This window comes from Carettochelys insculpta, chromosome 1 (assembly GCF_033958435.1).
Source record: "Carettochelys insculpta isolate YL-2023 chromosome 1, ASM3395843v1, whole genome shotgun sequence".
Lineage (NCBI taxonomy): Eukaryota > Metazoa > Chordata > Testudines > Carettochelyidae > Carettochelys > Carettochelys insculpta.
The window spans coordinates 19,808,652-19,825,012 of NC_134137.1; the positions used below are offsets into that span (position 1 = coordinate 19,808,652).

The 16,361-nt window shown below is 42.3% G+C and overlaps 1 protein-coding gene across 3 annotated transcripts in view; it reads right to left on the bottom strand.

Moving 5' to 3' along the window:
- Positions 1 to 16,361, bottom strand: part of RSF1 (remodeling and spacing factor 1) — a 138,440-nt gene that overhangs the window by 106,732 nt on the left and 15,347 nt on the right. The window contains exons 2-3 of one of the 3 annotated variants that reach the window (XM_074983123.1): positions 15,811 to 15,983; positions 15,354 to 15,429 (exon numbers count right to left, since the gene is read on the bottom strand). The exons of the other annotated variants lie outside the window; for them this stretch is intronic. Of the exons in view, the coding sequence (XP_074839224.1) occupies positions 15,354 to 15,357 (4 nt within the window). The 5' untranslated portion in view covers positions 15,358 to 15,429; positions 15,811 to 15,983. The remainder of the gene's footprint in view (positions 1 to 15,353; positions 15,430 to 15,810; positions 15,984 to 16,361) is intronic. 3 annotated transcript variants of the gene reach the window in all.

A 16,361-nucleotide genomic window follows, 5' to 3' on the forward strand; every position in this document is an offset into this window, starting at 1 on the left:
GGTAGAAGGAGAGAAAAAACTGTAAGCGTGTAGGTGTGGTTGAAGCCATGGGTGCATGGTAAGTGGGGAAGCAAGGGCCAAGTAGATGGATGATCTTAGTAACTATTTACACAGTTTAAATTGAGGATGATAAACGGATCTGTCTCAGGTTATCAATTTGACCCATGGATGGCTACTATTGAAAGAGGATAGCTCAGTGGTTTGAGCATTGGCCTTATTAACTGAAGGTTGTAAATTCAATCCTAGAGGAAGCCATTTAGTGGCCTGGGTCACGTAGGTTTAAAAACAAATTGTCAGGGCTGGTGCTTGGTCCTGCTGAGAGTGCAGGGGACTGAACTTCATGTCCTCTCAAAGTTCCTTCTAGTTTTATGAGGGGGGGGCGTGTGTGTGTGAGAGAGAGTGAGAGAGAGAATTTGCATGAAGTTACTGGGATTCTTGAAAGGCAAAAGGAGGAAGAATGCCACACAGCCAACTCTATCTACAAGGGGCACTAAGAAAGCAGTCAACCTGTTACAGTTAGGCTACATCTATGCTACTTTTAACCTCATTCTTATGAATTTAAGTGTCTACAAACCTTCTGGAAATTCGAGCCACTGTTTCTCTAAGTTGAGTTTCTGCATCCACATTCCCTTATCCAAGTTCAGCTGCATAAGCAGTGTATTGTGGGTACCTATCCCACAGTGCCTTAACCCTGGTTGGTTGTAGGTGTTTCATGTCAGAATCCCAAAATGCAAAGCACTGTCCCAGAATTCAGAGCACTCAGCAACTGCGTGAAAGCAAAGTGGAGATCACGCCATTTTGTCCAGCATTTTCTCTGGCACAGCCCTAGTACAAGCATGGCTCCCCAACTGTTTCAAGTCATTGCACACACCATTGCGGCAACACCTGGACTCTCACACAATTTTGCTTTCTGTTACAAAGCACAGTGATGATTCAGTATGATGATGGTGGTGGTGGTTTTGAAGAGCAGATCTTTCAACTGAGGTCCAAGAACTCACAAATGCTTGCTGTCCTGAACGTATTGCTGACAGTGGCATAGCAATTTTGGACTTGTGAGACTAGCACACACTGGTGGGACCACATCATTCTGGAGTCCAGGGACAACCAGCAGTGACTGCATGTGCAAATCCACTTTAACGGAACTTTATGACGTGCTGGCCCCCCACTGAGACACAAGAGCACAAGGATAAGGCTGCCTTTAACAGATCAGAAGTGAGTGGCAATCACTCTGAAAGTTTGCAATGCCCAAAAGTTACCAGTCAGTGGCTAATCAATTTGAGGTGGGCAGATCTACAATGGGGCCCATTCAATCTGTCAGCATCTTCTCAGGAAGACCATGACCATAGGAGATGTAGAAGCCATAGCGGATGGATTTGCTGACATGGGGTTTCCTAACTGCAATGAAGCAACAGATGGCACACACTTCCCTATCATAGCCCCAGAATACTTTGCCTCTGGATATATAAATCCAAAGGGATCCTTTTACATGGTTTTGTTTGAGTTGGTAGATCACAAATGTAATTTCACCACCATCAGATGGTAAGGGAGGGTTCATGATGTGGTCATCTTCAGAAATTCCTGACTGTATAGAAAGCTCACAGATGGAACTTTTTTCCTAGACCAGAAAATCTAGATTGGCAACATGGAGATGCCTATTGAAATACTAGGCAACCCTGCTTACCCTCTGCTCTATTGCCTTCAGAAGCCATGGACCCCGGCAAGGAAAACTTCAATCACAAATTCAGCAGGTGCACAACGGGGGTGGAATGTGTCTTTGGTGGTTTAAAAGCAGGGTTCAGATGCTTATTGACCCATTTGGACTTTTCTGAAACTTAACATCCCAACTGTGATTACAGCTTGTTATTTTGCACAACATTTGTGAATCCAGGAGGGAGAATTTCCCATCCACATGGAATTCCAAGGCTGAGGCTGTCAGCAGGGCTTACACATTGCCATTCACAGGCAGCAGCAATAAGGGATGCTTTAACACACAGCTTCATAAATGATCTGTCATACAAGATAGCCATGTATTTCTTTGGCATAGCAACTGAGCCCCATTCCCCAAACTGACTTGTACTCCCCTCCAAACGTGAGCCAATAAATCAGACCTCGATTTACTGAACAAATGCTTTTACTTGGTGGGAAGGGACTAAGTTGCAGGAAGTAGAATGGATGTTAAGGGAGGATTATTTTCCTAAATAAGGGCAACTGTGCTTTCAGCTGTCTACCTCCACCCCTTCTGCCCCCTGCCCCCCCCACAGTTTGGGCTGCCGCTAGTCCTCTGCAGACCCTGGCTTAGTGGGAGGCACCTGTGCTTTCAGCTCTCAACCCCACCTCACCCCCACCCAGCCTGGTTCCACACAATGATTTGTGTACTCTACATACATGCAAAAAAAAAAAAAAAAAGCACACAGAGCTCAAAAGAATGAGTTTATTTTGGTGAGAAGAGAGGTTTAAGCAGCAGGAAAAAGAAGCCTTGTTAAGAGTGGTGGAATACCCTTTTGCAGTGGCCATTGAGGCTAAAGCAGCAGGCTGTTCTTGCCCTCCCACCCAGTGTTCAGGGACCACAATACAGGGAAGGGCAACCTGTCTTCGGGGACTCTGGGCAGAAGTCAGTAGAGCCCACAGTGCTGCATTGGGAGTCCCTCTGCAGCTGCAGCATAGACCACAGGACCTCCATTTGGTCATTCACTGCAGTTATGAGATCTGCTGCTTGCTTTTGCATTTTGTATTGCCTCTGAGCTGTACTGTGCTGCCACTGAGCTGTGTCCCTTATCTTACTGGTTTGTGCCTCAGACCACTTCATATGCTGCAGTATGAGATCCTGCCTGCACTTTTTCACTTCCTCGCCCTGTCTCCCATGCTGGGGATGGCAGCTGTAAAGTAAGCGAAGATCAAATTTAAGATACAGTTCAGACAAAGCACTTCTATATAGAATGAATGGGTCTCTTGCTCTCTCTCATTAGGGAAATTTTCTTTTTTCAAGGCCACTTAAATCTTCGTAAGGATGGCATTCAAGCATACACTGCATAATCCATCATTTACCATCATTTATCCAGAATGTTTCATTGTGGACATGGTAATCTAATGTCCACTTTTTGGGGGAAGGGGAAGGGCTGCAAAGCCAGGGAAGCTGTCCTATGTCCTGGGACTGGGGAAAAACATTTTTCGGCTGTTCCTGGAGCAATCCTCTGCAATAAGCAAGGCCTGAAGAGTCCAGCAGCAGCATGGTGAGAAAGGATGGTGGGGAAGGGTTCAATTCAACGTAGTACCCATCTTTAAAAAAGGAAAGGAGAAGCCAGGGAACCATAGACCGGACAGCCTTACCTCAATCCCTGGGAAAATAATGGAGGGGGATCTTCAAGGAATCCCTTTTGGAGCAACTGGAAGAGGAGAAAGTGATCAAAAGTAGCCAACATGGATTCACCAAGGGCAAGTCCTGCCTGACCAATCTGATTAGCTTCTGTGACATGGTAACAGGCTCTGTGGACATGGGGAAGTCAGTGGATGTGATATACCTTGACTAGCAAAGCTTTTGATACAGTCTCCCACAACATTCTTGCCCATAAGTTAAGGAAATATGGATTGGATCCTTGGACTGTAAGATGATGAGAAAGCTGGCTTGACAGTCAGGCCGAATGGCTCAACATCTGGATGATGGTTGGTTTCAAGAAGAGTGCCGCAAGGCTCGATTCTGGAGCCGGTGTTAACATCTTTATTAATGACTTGGATGAGGGACTGAATTGCACCCTCAGCAAGTTGGCAGATGACGCAAAGCTGGGGGGAGAGGTAGATATGTTACAGGGTAGAGATAGAATCCAGAGTGTCCTGGATGAATCGGAGGATTGGGCCAAAAGAAATGTGATGCAGTTCAACACGCAGTGTAGAGTCCTGCACCTAGGGCAGAAGAATCCGAAGCATTGTTATAGTCTGGGGACCAACTAACTAAGCAGCAGTACAGCGGAAAGGGATCTAGGGGCTATGGTGGATGAAACGCTGGATATGAGTAAACAGTGTGCCCTTGTAGCCAAGAAAGCTAACAGCACATTAGGGTGCATTAGGGGAAGCATTTTGAGCAGATCTAGAGAAGTGGTTGTTCGCCTCTATTTGACACTGGTGAGGCCACATCTGGAATACTGTGTCCAGTTTTGGGTCTTCCAGTATAAAAAAGGATGTGGATGTGCTGGAGCAGGTTCAGCAGAGGGCAACAAAAATGATTAAGGGGCTGGAGCACAAGACCTATGAAGAGAGGCTGAGAGATTTGGGCTTATTTAGTTTACAGAAGAGAAGACTTAGGGGTGATTTAATAGCAGCCTTCAGCTTCCTGAAGGGGAGCTCTAAAGGGGATGGTGAGAAACTGTTCTCAGTGGTGTCAAATAGCAGAACAAGGAGTAATGGTCTGAAGTTAAAGAGGGAGAGGTATAGGTTGGATATTAGGAAAAACCAGGTGGGTGATGAAACACTGGAATGCACTGCCTAGAGAGGTGGTGGATTCTCCATCCCTTGAGGTTTTTACGTCCCAGCTTGGCAAGGTCCAGGCTGGGATGACTTAGTGGGGGTTGATCCTGCTTGAAGCAGGGGGCTGGACTAGACCTCCTGAGGTCCCTTCCAGCCCTATGATTCTAATTCCAGCTGCACGGACAGCTAGGTGGGGGGGGGGGAGAGATCCTGGTAAAGTAAAAAGAAATGCCCAGAGGGGACGGTTCATGCCATCTCCCGGGTTCGAGGAAAAAATGCTTCTTGGCATTCACTGGATCAGGCCTCATTAGCGAAAAAGGCCATTTAAAGAGAAGGGCAAACCCACCTGTACGGAACATGCTGGTTTGCAGTAGAAGGGTTGGAAGAGCACGGCAGCTGTGTGGCAAGGGGGAAGTGTTCAATTCCAGCCGCATGGACACCTGGGTGGGTAGGGATCCCTGTAAAGTGAAAAGAAATGCTGTGGGGGAAGAGACGGGGGAGGGGAGAATGCCCAGAGTGCCTGCAATCCTCGCAGGTTAACAGAGTGCCCGCCAGCCACATAGTGCAGCAATGCTCTCCACAGAAATGTAGAAGGGCAGGAAGCATGGGAAAAAGAGTCCAATTCAAATTCACATCCTTCGTTAGCTCACCATAGAAGACCTCACCCATCTAAAACTAACATATCAACAAAGAAGAGCTGCTCATTCTGTGCAACCACAAGCATGGAAAATTTGCCAAATTGCTGTGTGGCGTCATGACACCAGATCGCTATCTGGAGGCCTGGTGTGGCAAGGTGTGCTGCCATGGAAGCTACAATAAGTCAGGCCTGCCCAAGAACATTGTGCAAAATAGACAAGAGTGCCTGGATGAGGCCTTTGAGATTTCCAAAAAGGAGAAGTACTCCATCCCCAGAAATATTAAACACACTGTTCTGAGGGGCACAGATCTGTGGAAAACCTGTAACCATACCCATACCTATTCCTATACCCGCCCACAACCCACTTGTAGCATTCATAAAAAAAAACACTCACCAGAAGAGTTTGGTCCCAGGGGCTAGGGGACTGACACAGTGGGGACCAGTTCCAGATCTAGGGCACAGAGGTCTGTGCTTTGGGAATAGCTTCCTCAGGCCTCTGCTTGTTGCCCTCTTCCTCTTGTCCATTGGCTTCTTCTTCCTGGGCCCCGAGCTCCTCTTGGATCACTTGACTCCAGACCAAAGCTTCCACAAGTCTTGTAATTAAGACTGGGCTCTGTGATGGGATAAGCCCCAATAAGCACATGCAGCTGTTCATAACAGCAGCAGATCTGTGGAGATGACCCTGACCACTGGTTGGCTTTCCAGACTCTGTGATAGGCCTGCCGGAGTTTTTTTACCTTCACCCGGCATTGCAGAGTCCCAGGAGTAACCTCGGGAGGTCATCTTGTGCAACATGTGATCACAGAGGTCCACATTCTCTTGGCCACCCAAGGTCTCTTCACCACTGATTCTTCTCTCCAAACGGCAAGAAGATCCAGAATCTCCTGATGGATCCACGCAGGAACTCTCCTGCAAACCTGAGAACTACTGGGCAGATTGCCACCCTGAGTGCTCATGATTGCAGGAGATGTCTAACAATGCTGTTGCTACCAATATGGTGCGATGCAATGGGAATGGGTAAAAGATTTTTTTCATTGTGGGCGTCCTTTATATTTGCACATCTGGTTTCTGATGAATTTAGATTTAATCAAAAATTCATGGGCTTCCTGTGCACCTAAATGGAGAGTAGCAGAGATGGAAGCAGCCAAACTTGGTAGGTAACTGCATAGCTTTGTGGGATACATATGGGCCACTTCTGGAGAATACTACATTCTATTTAAAGACATGGCGCATCCACACTGGCCTTTATTCGAGATTTTAAATTCAAACTTGATGCTACACCCAGCCAGCTACAACAACAGTATATCAGTATTAGTGCTCCCTAAATCTAGTTAGTGGTATTTACAGTGAAGACACAGTCACTTGGTACAATCAAGCTAACTGCCTTAAATTCGATTTTATCTTGTAGTGCGGATGCAGCCTCAGATTGTGTAAAGTCGGTAGAATGCACACAGAAGAGCTTCTGACTCTTCATTGGCACATGGGTTTTCAAGTTTCCAAAACAAGCCTCTCTTTCCATATAGCTCTGGTACATCAGAACTGAATGCAAGATTACAGGCTTGTGTGTTGTTATTGCCAGAGTGCTATGACACACACTGTGGAAATCACAGAACAGCAACTAAACTAGTCAGAGTGACTTTTGAGGAAAGAGTGGAAGTACTTAGGAAGAACAAGTACTTGGGGAAAGTTCTGACAATATCATAAAATGGGATAAATAACAAGGATGAAGAATTCTTTAAGATAACACAACGGACAAGAGACAAAGGAAAACTTTGAGACTGAGATTTCTTAGAATGTTCAAGACGCCTACAAGAACAAAATCCTCTAGCTAGTTTTTTATTTTTATCAGAGAACTGCCACCATGTCCCAATAATTCTGAGTGAGATGATCAGAGTGACCTTACCAAACAGGAAGAGTTAAATTACAGAAATATCATGGGGGCCACGAGGGGGAAGTGCTGGAAGACCCAGGCACTGTATTTTCGTAATAAAACTTCGCTATAATCTTTACAAGGAGAAGAAACCATGCATACTTTATATTGACAATGAACTAGAAGAGAAACACACACACACACACACACACAGCCCTATATAAGAACAGATCATTTTGGGCATGCTTACATTGCAAAACTAAACAAAAAAAAACCTACACCAAAAAGGCAATGAGTTTTAGAGACCAGTCTCATGGGGCATATGCTATGGCGCTACATAGAACAGCATATCCCTCTCTGATTGGGCTGGAATCTGGGATATAAGACCCTCTCCTGCTTTCTGGGTCTTCACGGCCCCAAGCAGAAACTTCTACACTGCTATTTTTAGCTTGTAATGCAACCTGCCACAAGGTGGGTTTGTTTTGTTGGTGATGCATAGATGTACCCTAGGTCTTTTCAGGCTCATGCCTCAGAAGGAAACTAAACTAAGGCACCCAGCTAAGCAAGCAATGCGTAGGTCTTAAAGTTTAAAAAACTTTGCACAAAACTAAATGTCCCTAATAAGCCCAGTAAGACACTTTTTGCTTTTGAGCTTTTATTGAGCTTTGAGAGGAAGAAGAGACCTTATAACCACTTGATTAATTATATTTCTCATTGGCTACGTCTACACTAGCCCCAAACTTCGAAATGGCCACACAAATGGCCATTTCGAAGTTTACTAATGAAGTGCTGAAATGCATATTCAGCACTTCACTAGCATGCCAGCGGCCGCGGCACTTCAAAATCAACGCACTTCGCCGCTGCGTGGCTCGTCCCGACGGGGCTCCTTTTTGAAAGGACCCCGCCTACTTTGAAGTCCCCTTATTCCCATGACCAGATGGGAATAAGGGGACTTCAAAATAGGCGGGGTCCTTTCGAAAAGCAGCCCCATCGGGCCGAGCCACGCAGCGGCGAAGTGCGTTGATTTTGAAGTGCCGCGGCCGCTGGCATGCTAGTGAAGCGCTGAATATGCATTTCAGCGCTTCATTAGTAAACTTCGAAATGGCCATTTACGTGGCCATTTCGAAGTTTGGGGCTAGTATAGACACAGCCATTGAGAGACTACTAATCTGATGCTATTATGTTTAAGGGGACATTAAGAATTTAATACATAGAAATCAAATTACACATTAATAGCTGGAAAGGTTTTGGTTTCATTTTAAATAGTCTTTTTCCTCATATATTATCAAATAATATTTGTAGCCAGAGTTCAACTCCTGTGCCCTATTAGATGTTAAATCAATTATTTGTAGTGATTCTGTTTCATTAAATGAAAAAAAGCAGCTTAAAAAACTTTCTCTGCTTGTTCTGTGAATACCAGATCTGGTGATTTGATTTTGCTGAAGAACTTTGTCAGTCTTAGATGTGAGCTGAGAATTCTCTGAGTATTTCATTACAAAGCAAGCCAATAGTGTTGACTGCTTACATGCATAATGATGATTCTCAAGTGTTTCTTGAGTTAAAAGGCAATACGTTAAAAGGAAGCTTTAGAACACCCTGAATAAAAACCTCAAAGACAGGCTTCTCTTTCTGGATTATGAAATCAGAAAACTCACGCCTAGTCACCTATATCCTTCAAATAGAAAGAAAAGGAAAAAAGTAGATTAAAATGTTTGAAAAGGTTTCTTGATTTTCTCAGACATCAAATAAAGATCAGCCACAAACACATTTTGGCACCTCTTAGCGTTCAATTTTGAAAAGCGCTCCCCTCTTCCAGGTTTCCAGTGACCTTCTTTGCACAACTGTTTACTGGACTCATGCTCTGAAACACATCCACGGCTTAACTTCCCCCTTTCCTAAGAATTATGCTAGTCACCTGGAGGTGTATGTAATTCTACCCATTTAGATATATACTAACACTAAAGGATAAAATGTTGATTTAGCAAATACTGCCACAGCCTCCAGCATCTGATCCTGAAGCCTTAAGTCATCATATACCTAAAACAATTTAGTTTTAAGTCTATCTTCTACTACAGCACTATTACCCAAAAAAATCATGTAGTAAATATGATCATCTTGCAGGCATTTGGATCATACACTCTGCAAGACACTCAAAACATTAAGTTGAATGGAAAATGCAAGTGCCACATTGTTGGTGCTGAGAACTGTGGCATAGGTGTTATTCAGACAAACAGTTCATTAAAGAAAACATTCACTCATGGTTTCAAATACAACTTGGTTTATAAAGCATAATTCAACCTTAAAATGGGGACAGTGAAAAACATCTTTCTTCAGTACAAATGGCCATTTAGCCTTTGAACAGAACAGAACAATAAAATGTGAAGTAACTACCCACATTTATCTGGAACGGTTATCTTTAACACGAGATCCTAAAACATACAACCAATGTACATTCTTCTTTCTTTTTTGGTCTTTGAGAATGTGTCCTGTCCTCACAAAAGGTATTTTGATGCTTCTTTCATAAGTTTGAGATGTAAATCAAATGTCAATCCCTGAGGGCATGTGCGTTAGATATGCCCTCCAACTGAATTTCCTGGATGTAATCTCAATGTTCAAGTACTTCTGAGCATTATCTTGACCCTGAACTATTTGTTCTAAACCTGAAGCTGAACGTAAAATAACCAAACACCTCTAAGCTTCAGATTTAGATTTTTCTCGCTGTCCTGTAGCTATTATGTAACATTTACACAGCAGCTGCAGCACGTAAAAGCCTGAAATCAGGCTGGGTCTCTAATGTCCCAGTTCTTTGTATCTGGTCCCTATAAATCGGTCAATGTGGGTGTGACCCATAACAACTCAACAAAATGCACTGATACACAAATCAAGACAATTTACATAGCAACAGAGAGGTAGCCCTGTTAGCCCGTACTCCAACAAAACGGCAGAAATGTAGCACTTTAAAAACTAACAAAATGATTTGTTTGGTCATGAGCTTTCGTGGGACAGACCCACTGCATCAGCTCAATCTCATTTTTAATGCAGACTGATGCAAGTACAGAGGACCAAAAAAAAAATCTGCAATATAAACTGACAAATCAAATGCATAGGACTGAAGTACGTGGCAACAGGATGGGAGATGTTAAGTGTCCTGCCCGATATAATTATGAACATCAAAGGAAGGGAAGCAGTCCTTGTAATGCATGAGGTAATAGATGTCTCTATTCATATCACATGTTAATGTGCTGAATTTGATCTGAATTCCGCTGCACAAATTTCTCAATGTAATGCTTGCTTTTAAATTCTCTTTGTTCCATGAGCTCCTGCTGGTGTGGCAGATGTGTTTAGGTCCAATGATGGTGTTACTAGTGTAGATATGTGGAAAGAGCTGGCAATGGGGTTTGTTGCAAGGAAAGGTTCCAGGGTTAGTGTTTCTGTGGTATGGTGTGTGGCTGCTAGTGAGTATTTTCTTGAAGTTGGGTGGCTGTCCGTAGGAAAGAACAGGCATGTCACCCAGGGCATGTGAGAGTGAGGAATCATGTTCCAGTATATGATGAAAGCTCATTACCCAATAAATAAAATTGTTAGTCTTTAAGGTGCTACAGGACTGCTTGCTTTGTATCTGTATGTGTTTATCTACATCTTGTTTGAAGTTAACTATATAACTAGATCAGCTTGTAAGTGCTAATTCCCTTTCATATCTTAATAGCCTTACATTATGCATGAAGATAGTTCAATTAATTTTAAGATCAAAGATGTAAGATATGCAGGATACTAATAATATTATCTATATTGTCTTCAACTTAATTATCTGTACTATAATGAAGTACCAGCTAACTGTCTTACATCAGTGGTTCTCAACCAATGATACGTCCGAGAAGTCTGCCAGAGGTTACTGCAACTTATCTAAATATTACCCTAGTTTTACAACAGGCTACATAAAAACACTACTAAATTCAATACAAATACATTTCATACAGTGGCTTGTTTAAACTGTTCTGTATATTACATGCTGAAATCTAAGTACAAATATTCACATTCAAATTGATTTTATAATTATATGGCAAAAACTGGAAAGTAAATTTCTCAGTGCTAGTGTGCTGTGACACCTTTGTATTTTTAGGTCCAATTTTGTAAGCAGATCATTTTTAAGTGAGGTGAAACTTGAGGGTACACTAGACAAATCTGGCTCCTAGAAGGGGTACAGTAGCCTTGGGAGGTTGAGAGCCACTGCTTTGTGTGAATGAATGCAACTAGTTTACCTGTTTATGAATAGGAAACAGAAAATAAGTTTGAAAGCAACAATCTGCACTGCCTATTCTTCCTCCAGGGAAGGTCCTACTGTTATTAAGACGTTCTTTAGTAAGCTGGTAAGTAATAAAGAAGCTTTATGCCTGATTCTTTTAATCTTTTCTCTGCTTAAAAGAGGGAAGGTCTAAGCTGTAAGAGAACCTGAACAGATTTGACACCTGCGCTGCGTATAGGACTACAACCTTTTAAATTGATTCTAGAAAGATTTTTGCAAATCAACAGCCTCACCATTTCTGCTCTGAAATTGACCTAAGGATTTCACACATATCTGCACGTACATTGATCTTTTGATAACAGCAAATCTCTCCCTTCTTTTTTCTTGTATTAAATCTTTAGTCTTTTTGTTACTAAAAAGATTGGCATCCACCTGATTGTTATGTGAGATTTGAAACTCACACTGACCTCCTGATAAGTGTCCAGTCCTTCGGGATTGGTGGACCTCATATATTGTAAATTATGTTTTGAACAAAGATGTGGCTGTCAAGATGAGAGTCAAGGGGTGGAATGCTTAAAAAGATACTGCATTTTGCTTCTTGGTAACTAGCCAGCCATGTCTACGCTTGCCCCCTCTTTCAGAAGGGGCATGTTAATGAGGCAGTTCTGAAGATGCTAATGAGATGCTTATATGAATATGCAGCACTCCATTAGCATAATAGCAGCCACACGCAATTCAAAAGTACTGTTTTGGGAATGCACGCTACCCATGCAAACAGGGGCCTTTCTAAAGGACACCGCACCAACTTTGAAAGCCCCTTCTTCCTATTTGGTTGTAGGAAGAAGGGGCTTTCAAAGTTGGTGCAGGGTCCTTTAGAAAGGTCCCCCCCGCCCCCCGTCTACATGGGCAGCATGCTTTCTGTAGGTGGCCCTTGTGAATGGCGTGCAGATGCCATTATGCTAATGAGGCACTGCATATTCATGTCAGCGCCTCGTTAGCATCTTCAGAACTGCCTTAGTAATATGCCCCTTCTGAAAGGAGGGGCCAAGTGTAAACACAGACATGTTGTATTACAGAAGTTGTTTAGTTACTGGCTTTGTAAGTCTAATTATAAAATAAAATTCCAGTTTAGGGGATTCTCTCCCTTATTCCTTGCAGTTTGCCCAGAGAACAACATTTTCAGTGTGGCCCATCCAGGTACCCTCAAGTACTTCATCATTACCCACTTCCATTGATGTCTATTTCACTTGTTACTATCCCTAGCATTTGTTGGCCAACATCTTATGAATGCTTTCTAATGCTATCAATACTGCACTGCCCAGGTTGTTTCAAATTCTGATCTTGGAGTGAAAAAATACTTGTAATGATCTGAATATGTAACCTTTCAAATGGTAAAGTATATGATAGACACTTTGTTAGGTCTTTCATTGTATTTCTGACTCAATTAATTTATGTGAAACAAAAACAAAATCTATGTTTAGCACTATTTGACCTTTCTTAGAAAAATTTTCAATCTTTCTGGTCTCTGAGCCCATTAGGTGGTACAGGCAGCTTCCATAGATTGTGATGCATCATTGCTTACATTAATCAAATCCATGGGCATTTTAGCATTATTTCATTATTTAAGTAGCTATTGTTGCCAGCCTTCTCACTAAAAGCAGATCCACTGATGGGTAATTATTTACTGTTTATTCTTAGTGAGAACTAACATATCTGTCAACACATTTAGAACAACTGCAGGCTAAGTTATAGAGTTCTCAGTGTTTGACAGGGGAATCTTGGGACTTCTCCCACTCACTTGTTAAGAGCTCTCCCAGATCTATTAGAAAACCAGAAAAATCATGTGGAGAGATGGCTATAATCCTCACGGATTCCACTGGAAATTTACAACTGTTTCACTTTTGGGAAGACTTTAGGTCTAAGCCTACATATTCTTTTTGGGTAGCCCAAAAAAGGAAAAAAGTCACATACAAAGAAAGTTAGATACTGCCTAGGATGAGCTTTACAGTTCTATTTCTATGCACTTGCTCCAAACATCTTATTTTCTGGCACAAATATTCAGCCAAACTCATCATTTAGTCCTTCTAGACCACATCTAATACATACCTTAGAACCACACAGTTTTACACTGAGAACAGAGTTTGTACATAACTCTGAAAAGTACATAACTATGAACAAACAGGTATGGCTGTTCTTTCAAAACATAGTTCCTTAACCCAAACATCAGCTTCCCACCCTCCACTCATGTAAAATTGCAAAGGTTCCAAACTTACAAGCCAGAGAAAGGTGTGAAAATGTTGGCAAGAAGTTACTTTGCCAAATCAATTTTGAAACGGTATCTACTATCCAGGGTGTCTCCTAATGGTAATGTTGGAAGGGATCGTTCTTGCAGAGATTTTTACACCAGTCAATGAAGAGTGAAATAAGGCTTGTCTTGTATTTCCAGTAATCTCTTCTTTTCTGTCTCTAGTGAAAATGACTTGGTAAGATCAAGCCAGAATTTATTGCAAAAACATGGTGGAATAGCATACTACAATGGTAAATTTATAAACTAGATCAGGGTACTTTTTTGTATTTAACTCATATATCATATACCTATCTATCTACTTCTACATGCTTCATATGCTCTTCCGGCACAGAATCACAGAACACTATAACTGGCAAGGACCTTGAGAGGTCATCAAGTCCAGCTCCCTGCCCTCTTGGCAGGACCAAGCACCATCTAAGCTCTCCCCAACAGGTGTCTATCTAACCTGCTCTTAAAAATCACCGGTGATGGAGATTCTACAACCTCCTAGGTAATTTATTCCAGTGTTTAATCACCCTGACAACTAGAAAGTTTTTCTTAATATCTAATCTAAACCTCCCTTGCTGCAGTTTAAGCCCACTGCTCCTTGTCCTGTCCTCAGAGGCCAAGGTAAAGTTTTTTTTTCCCCTCCCTCCTTCTTGTATCCCTCTTTGAGGTTCTTGAAAACCACTATCATGTTCCCTCTAAGTCTCCTCTTTTCTAAGCTAAACAAGCCCAGAATATTTTTTGCTTTCTTCATAACAGCAACACACTGTTGACACATTTAGCTTGTGGCCCACTATGATCCCTATATCCCTTTCTTCAGGGCTTCTTCCTAGAAAGTCACTTCCTTTTCTATATGTATGAAGCTAATTGCTCCTTCCTAAGTGGAGTACTTTGTCCTTATTAAACTTCATCCTACATTCAGATCATTTCTCCACTTTGTCCAGATCATTTTGAATTATGACCCTATCCTTCAAAGCAGTTGCAACTCCTCCCAGCTCAGTATAATCTGCAAACTTAATAAGTGCACTCACTGTGCCAATACTTAAATTACTGATGAAGATATTGAACAGAACTGGTCCTAAAAATGATCCCTGCAGAAGCCCACTTGTTATGCCCTTCCAGCATGACTGTGAACCATTAATAACTACTCTCTGAGAATGGTTATCTAGCCAGTTATGCACTCACCTTAGAGTGGCTCTATCTAAGTTGTGTTTGCTTAGTTTATTGATAACAAGATCATGCAAGACCGTGTCAAATGCCTTACTAAAGTCTTGGTATACCACATCCACTGCTTCTCCCTTTTCCAAAAGGCTTGTTATCCTGTCAGGAAAAAAAACTATCAGATTGGTCTGGCATGATCTCTTATTTACAAATCCATGCTGGCTGTTACCTATCACCTTATTTTCTTCCAGATGTTTGCAGATGAATTCCTTAATCATTTGTTTCATTATCTTTCCTCGCATAGAAGTTAAACTGACTGGTCTGTAGTTTTCTGGGTTGTTCTTTTTTACCTTTTTATAGATGGCTACTATGTTCACCTTTACTAGTTCTCCATATAACTTTGTTAGCTGCCTCTTCATTCTCTTGCCATTCTCTTCAGAGCAGAAGAATGGCCAGACAGAGTCAGGTCAATGATCCATCTATAAGAACACACTGCTCTATCATTCAGCCAAGTTCTTGCAATGGTGCCAATCACAGCAGTATTAGCACACCTAAAAGATGATCACCGGAAGTATAACAGGTCAATGGTGGATAATCTAATTTTGCTCCCTACTTCACGTGAGGTAGCCAGAGCTTTTATTTTTTCTTCTTCTCCCCCTTGCCCCCCCCGGGGGTGGGGGAAGATCTTTACCCATTATCCAACATCTGTAAAGAGTCCAGGAGGGCCCATAAACTGCAAACCAATTTGAAAACTTAGAGGCAGTCTCCTGCAAAAAAAAGATAAGTTGGTAGTGGATGCCAGGTCTTACAAGTATTTCAGTATGCCCAACACCACCACATCCCTCTTCCCCTGTTGAGCTTCAGCCAACTGCCAAACAATCAGCTTTTTATCTAAGCTACAGAGAGAGATAGTACTATCCAAACAAAAGGTAAAGTTGATACCAGTGTTCCATGTAAGCTGAGCACTTGAGTGGATACCCTGGAGAGATTTAAGTGCCATTCAGCTGATTACCAGAGTGCCCACAGCCACCCAGAGCTGAAAGTATGCATATCTATTGGTGGTGCATATCTGGGCATGCCTTGGTGCACATAACAAAAATTATTTTGCTGATGGATGGCAAAAAATTAGCAGTAACACTGGTTGATACCCTGGATTATCCACATATGGCTCTTATTTGAGACTATGGTAGCTCACAGCTTCCTCTATCCCCAAAAAATGCAGGTATATGTTAGCAGAAATGGAAGAAGAGCATGATGCCACGTAGGACTCCACAGGTGAGCATTCTAGAGGTAGAGGAGCAGTTGCTAATCAGCACTTTGCCTGGAAAACAAAAAATGGAGCCATATCAGCTTTCCTGCCAACCCTGCAATAACAGGGTGATTCAGCAGTATAACATAAAAATACATTTCCAGAACAAGTGTGAATCTCCTCCTCCTATCTTTTTAGGCCCCCCACCAAAAAAAAAAAAAAAAATAGTTTCCCCTCTCATCTTAGCTGACAATAGTCAGAAATACAAGGTGTGAGAGATGTTATGTTTATAGTAACTAGTGTGTGAGAGCACAGCCACTGACACATGTATTCAGACATGTAGCCATCTTGTCCAGTGTGTTCTTTCTGACTATGGCCTGCCCCAGAGATTTCAGATGAAAATGCAAGAAGTCCCTCAGGAAAGGTGGAATAACTTGCAACCTGGTTAGT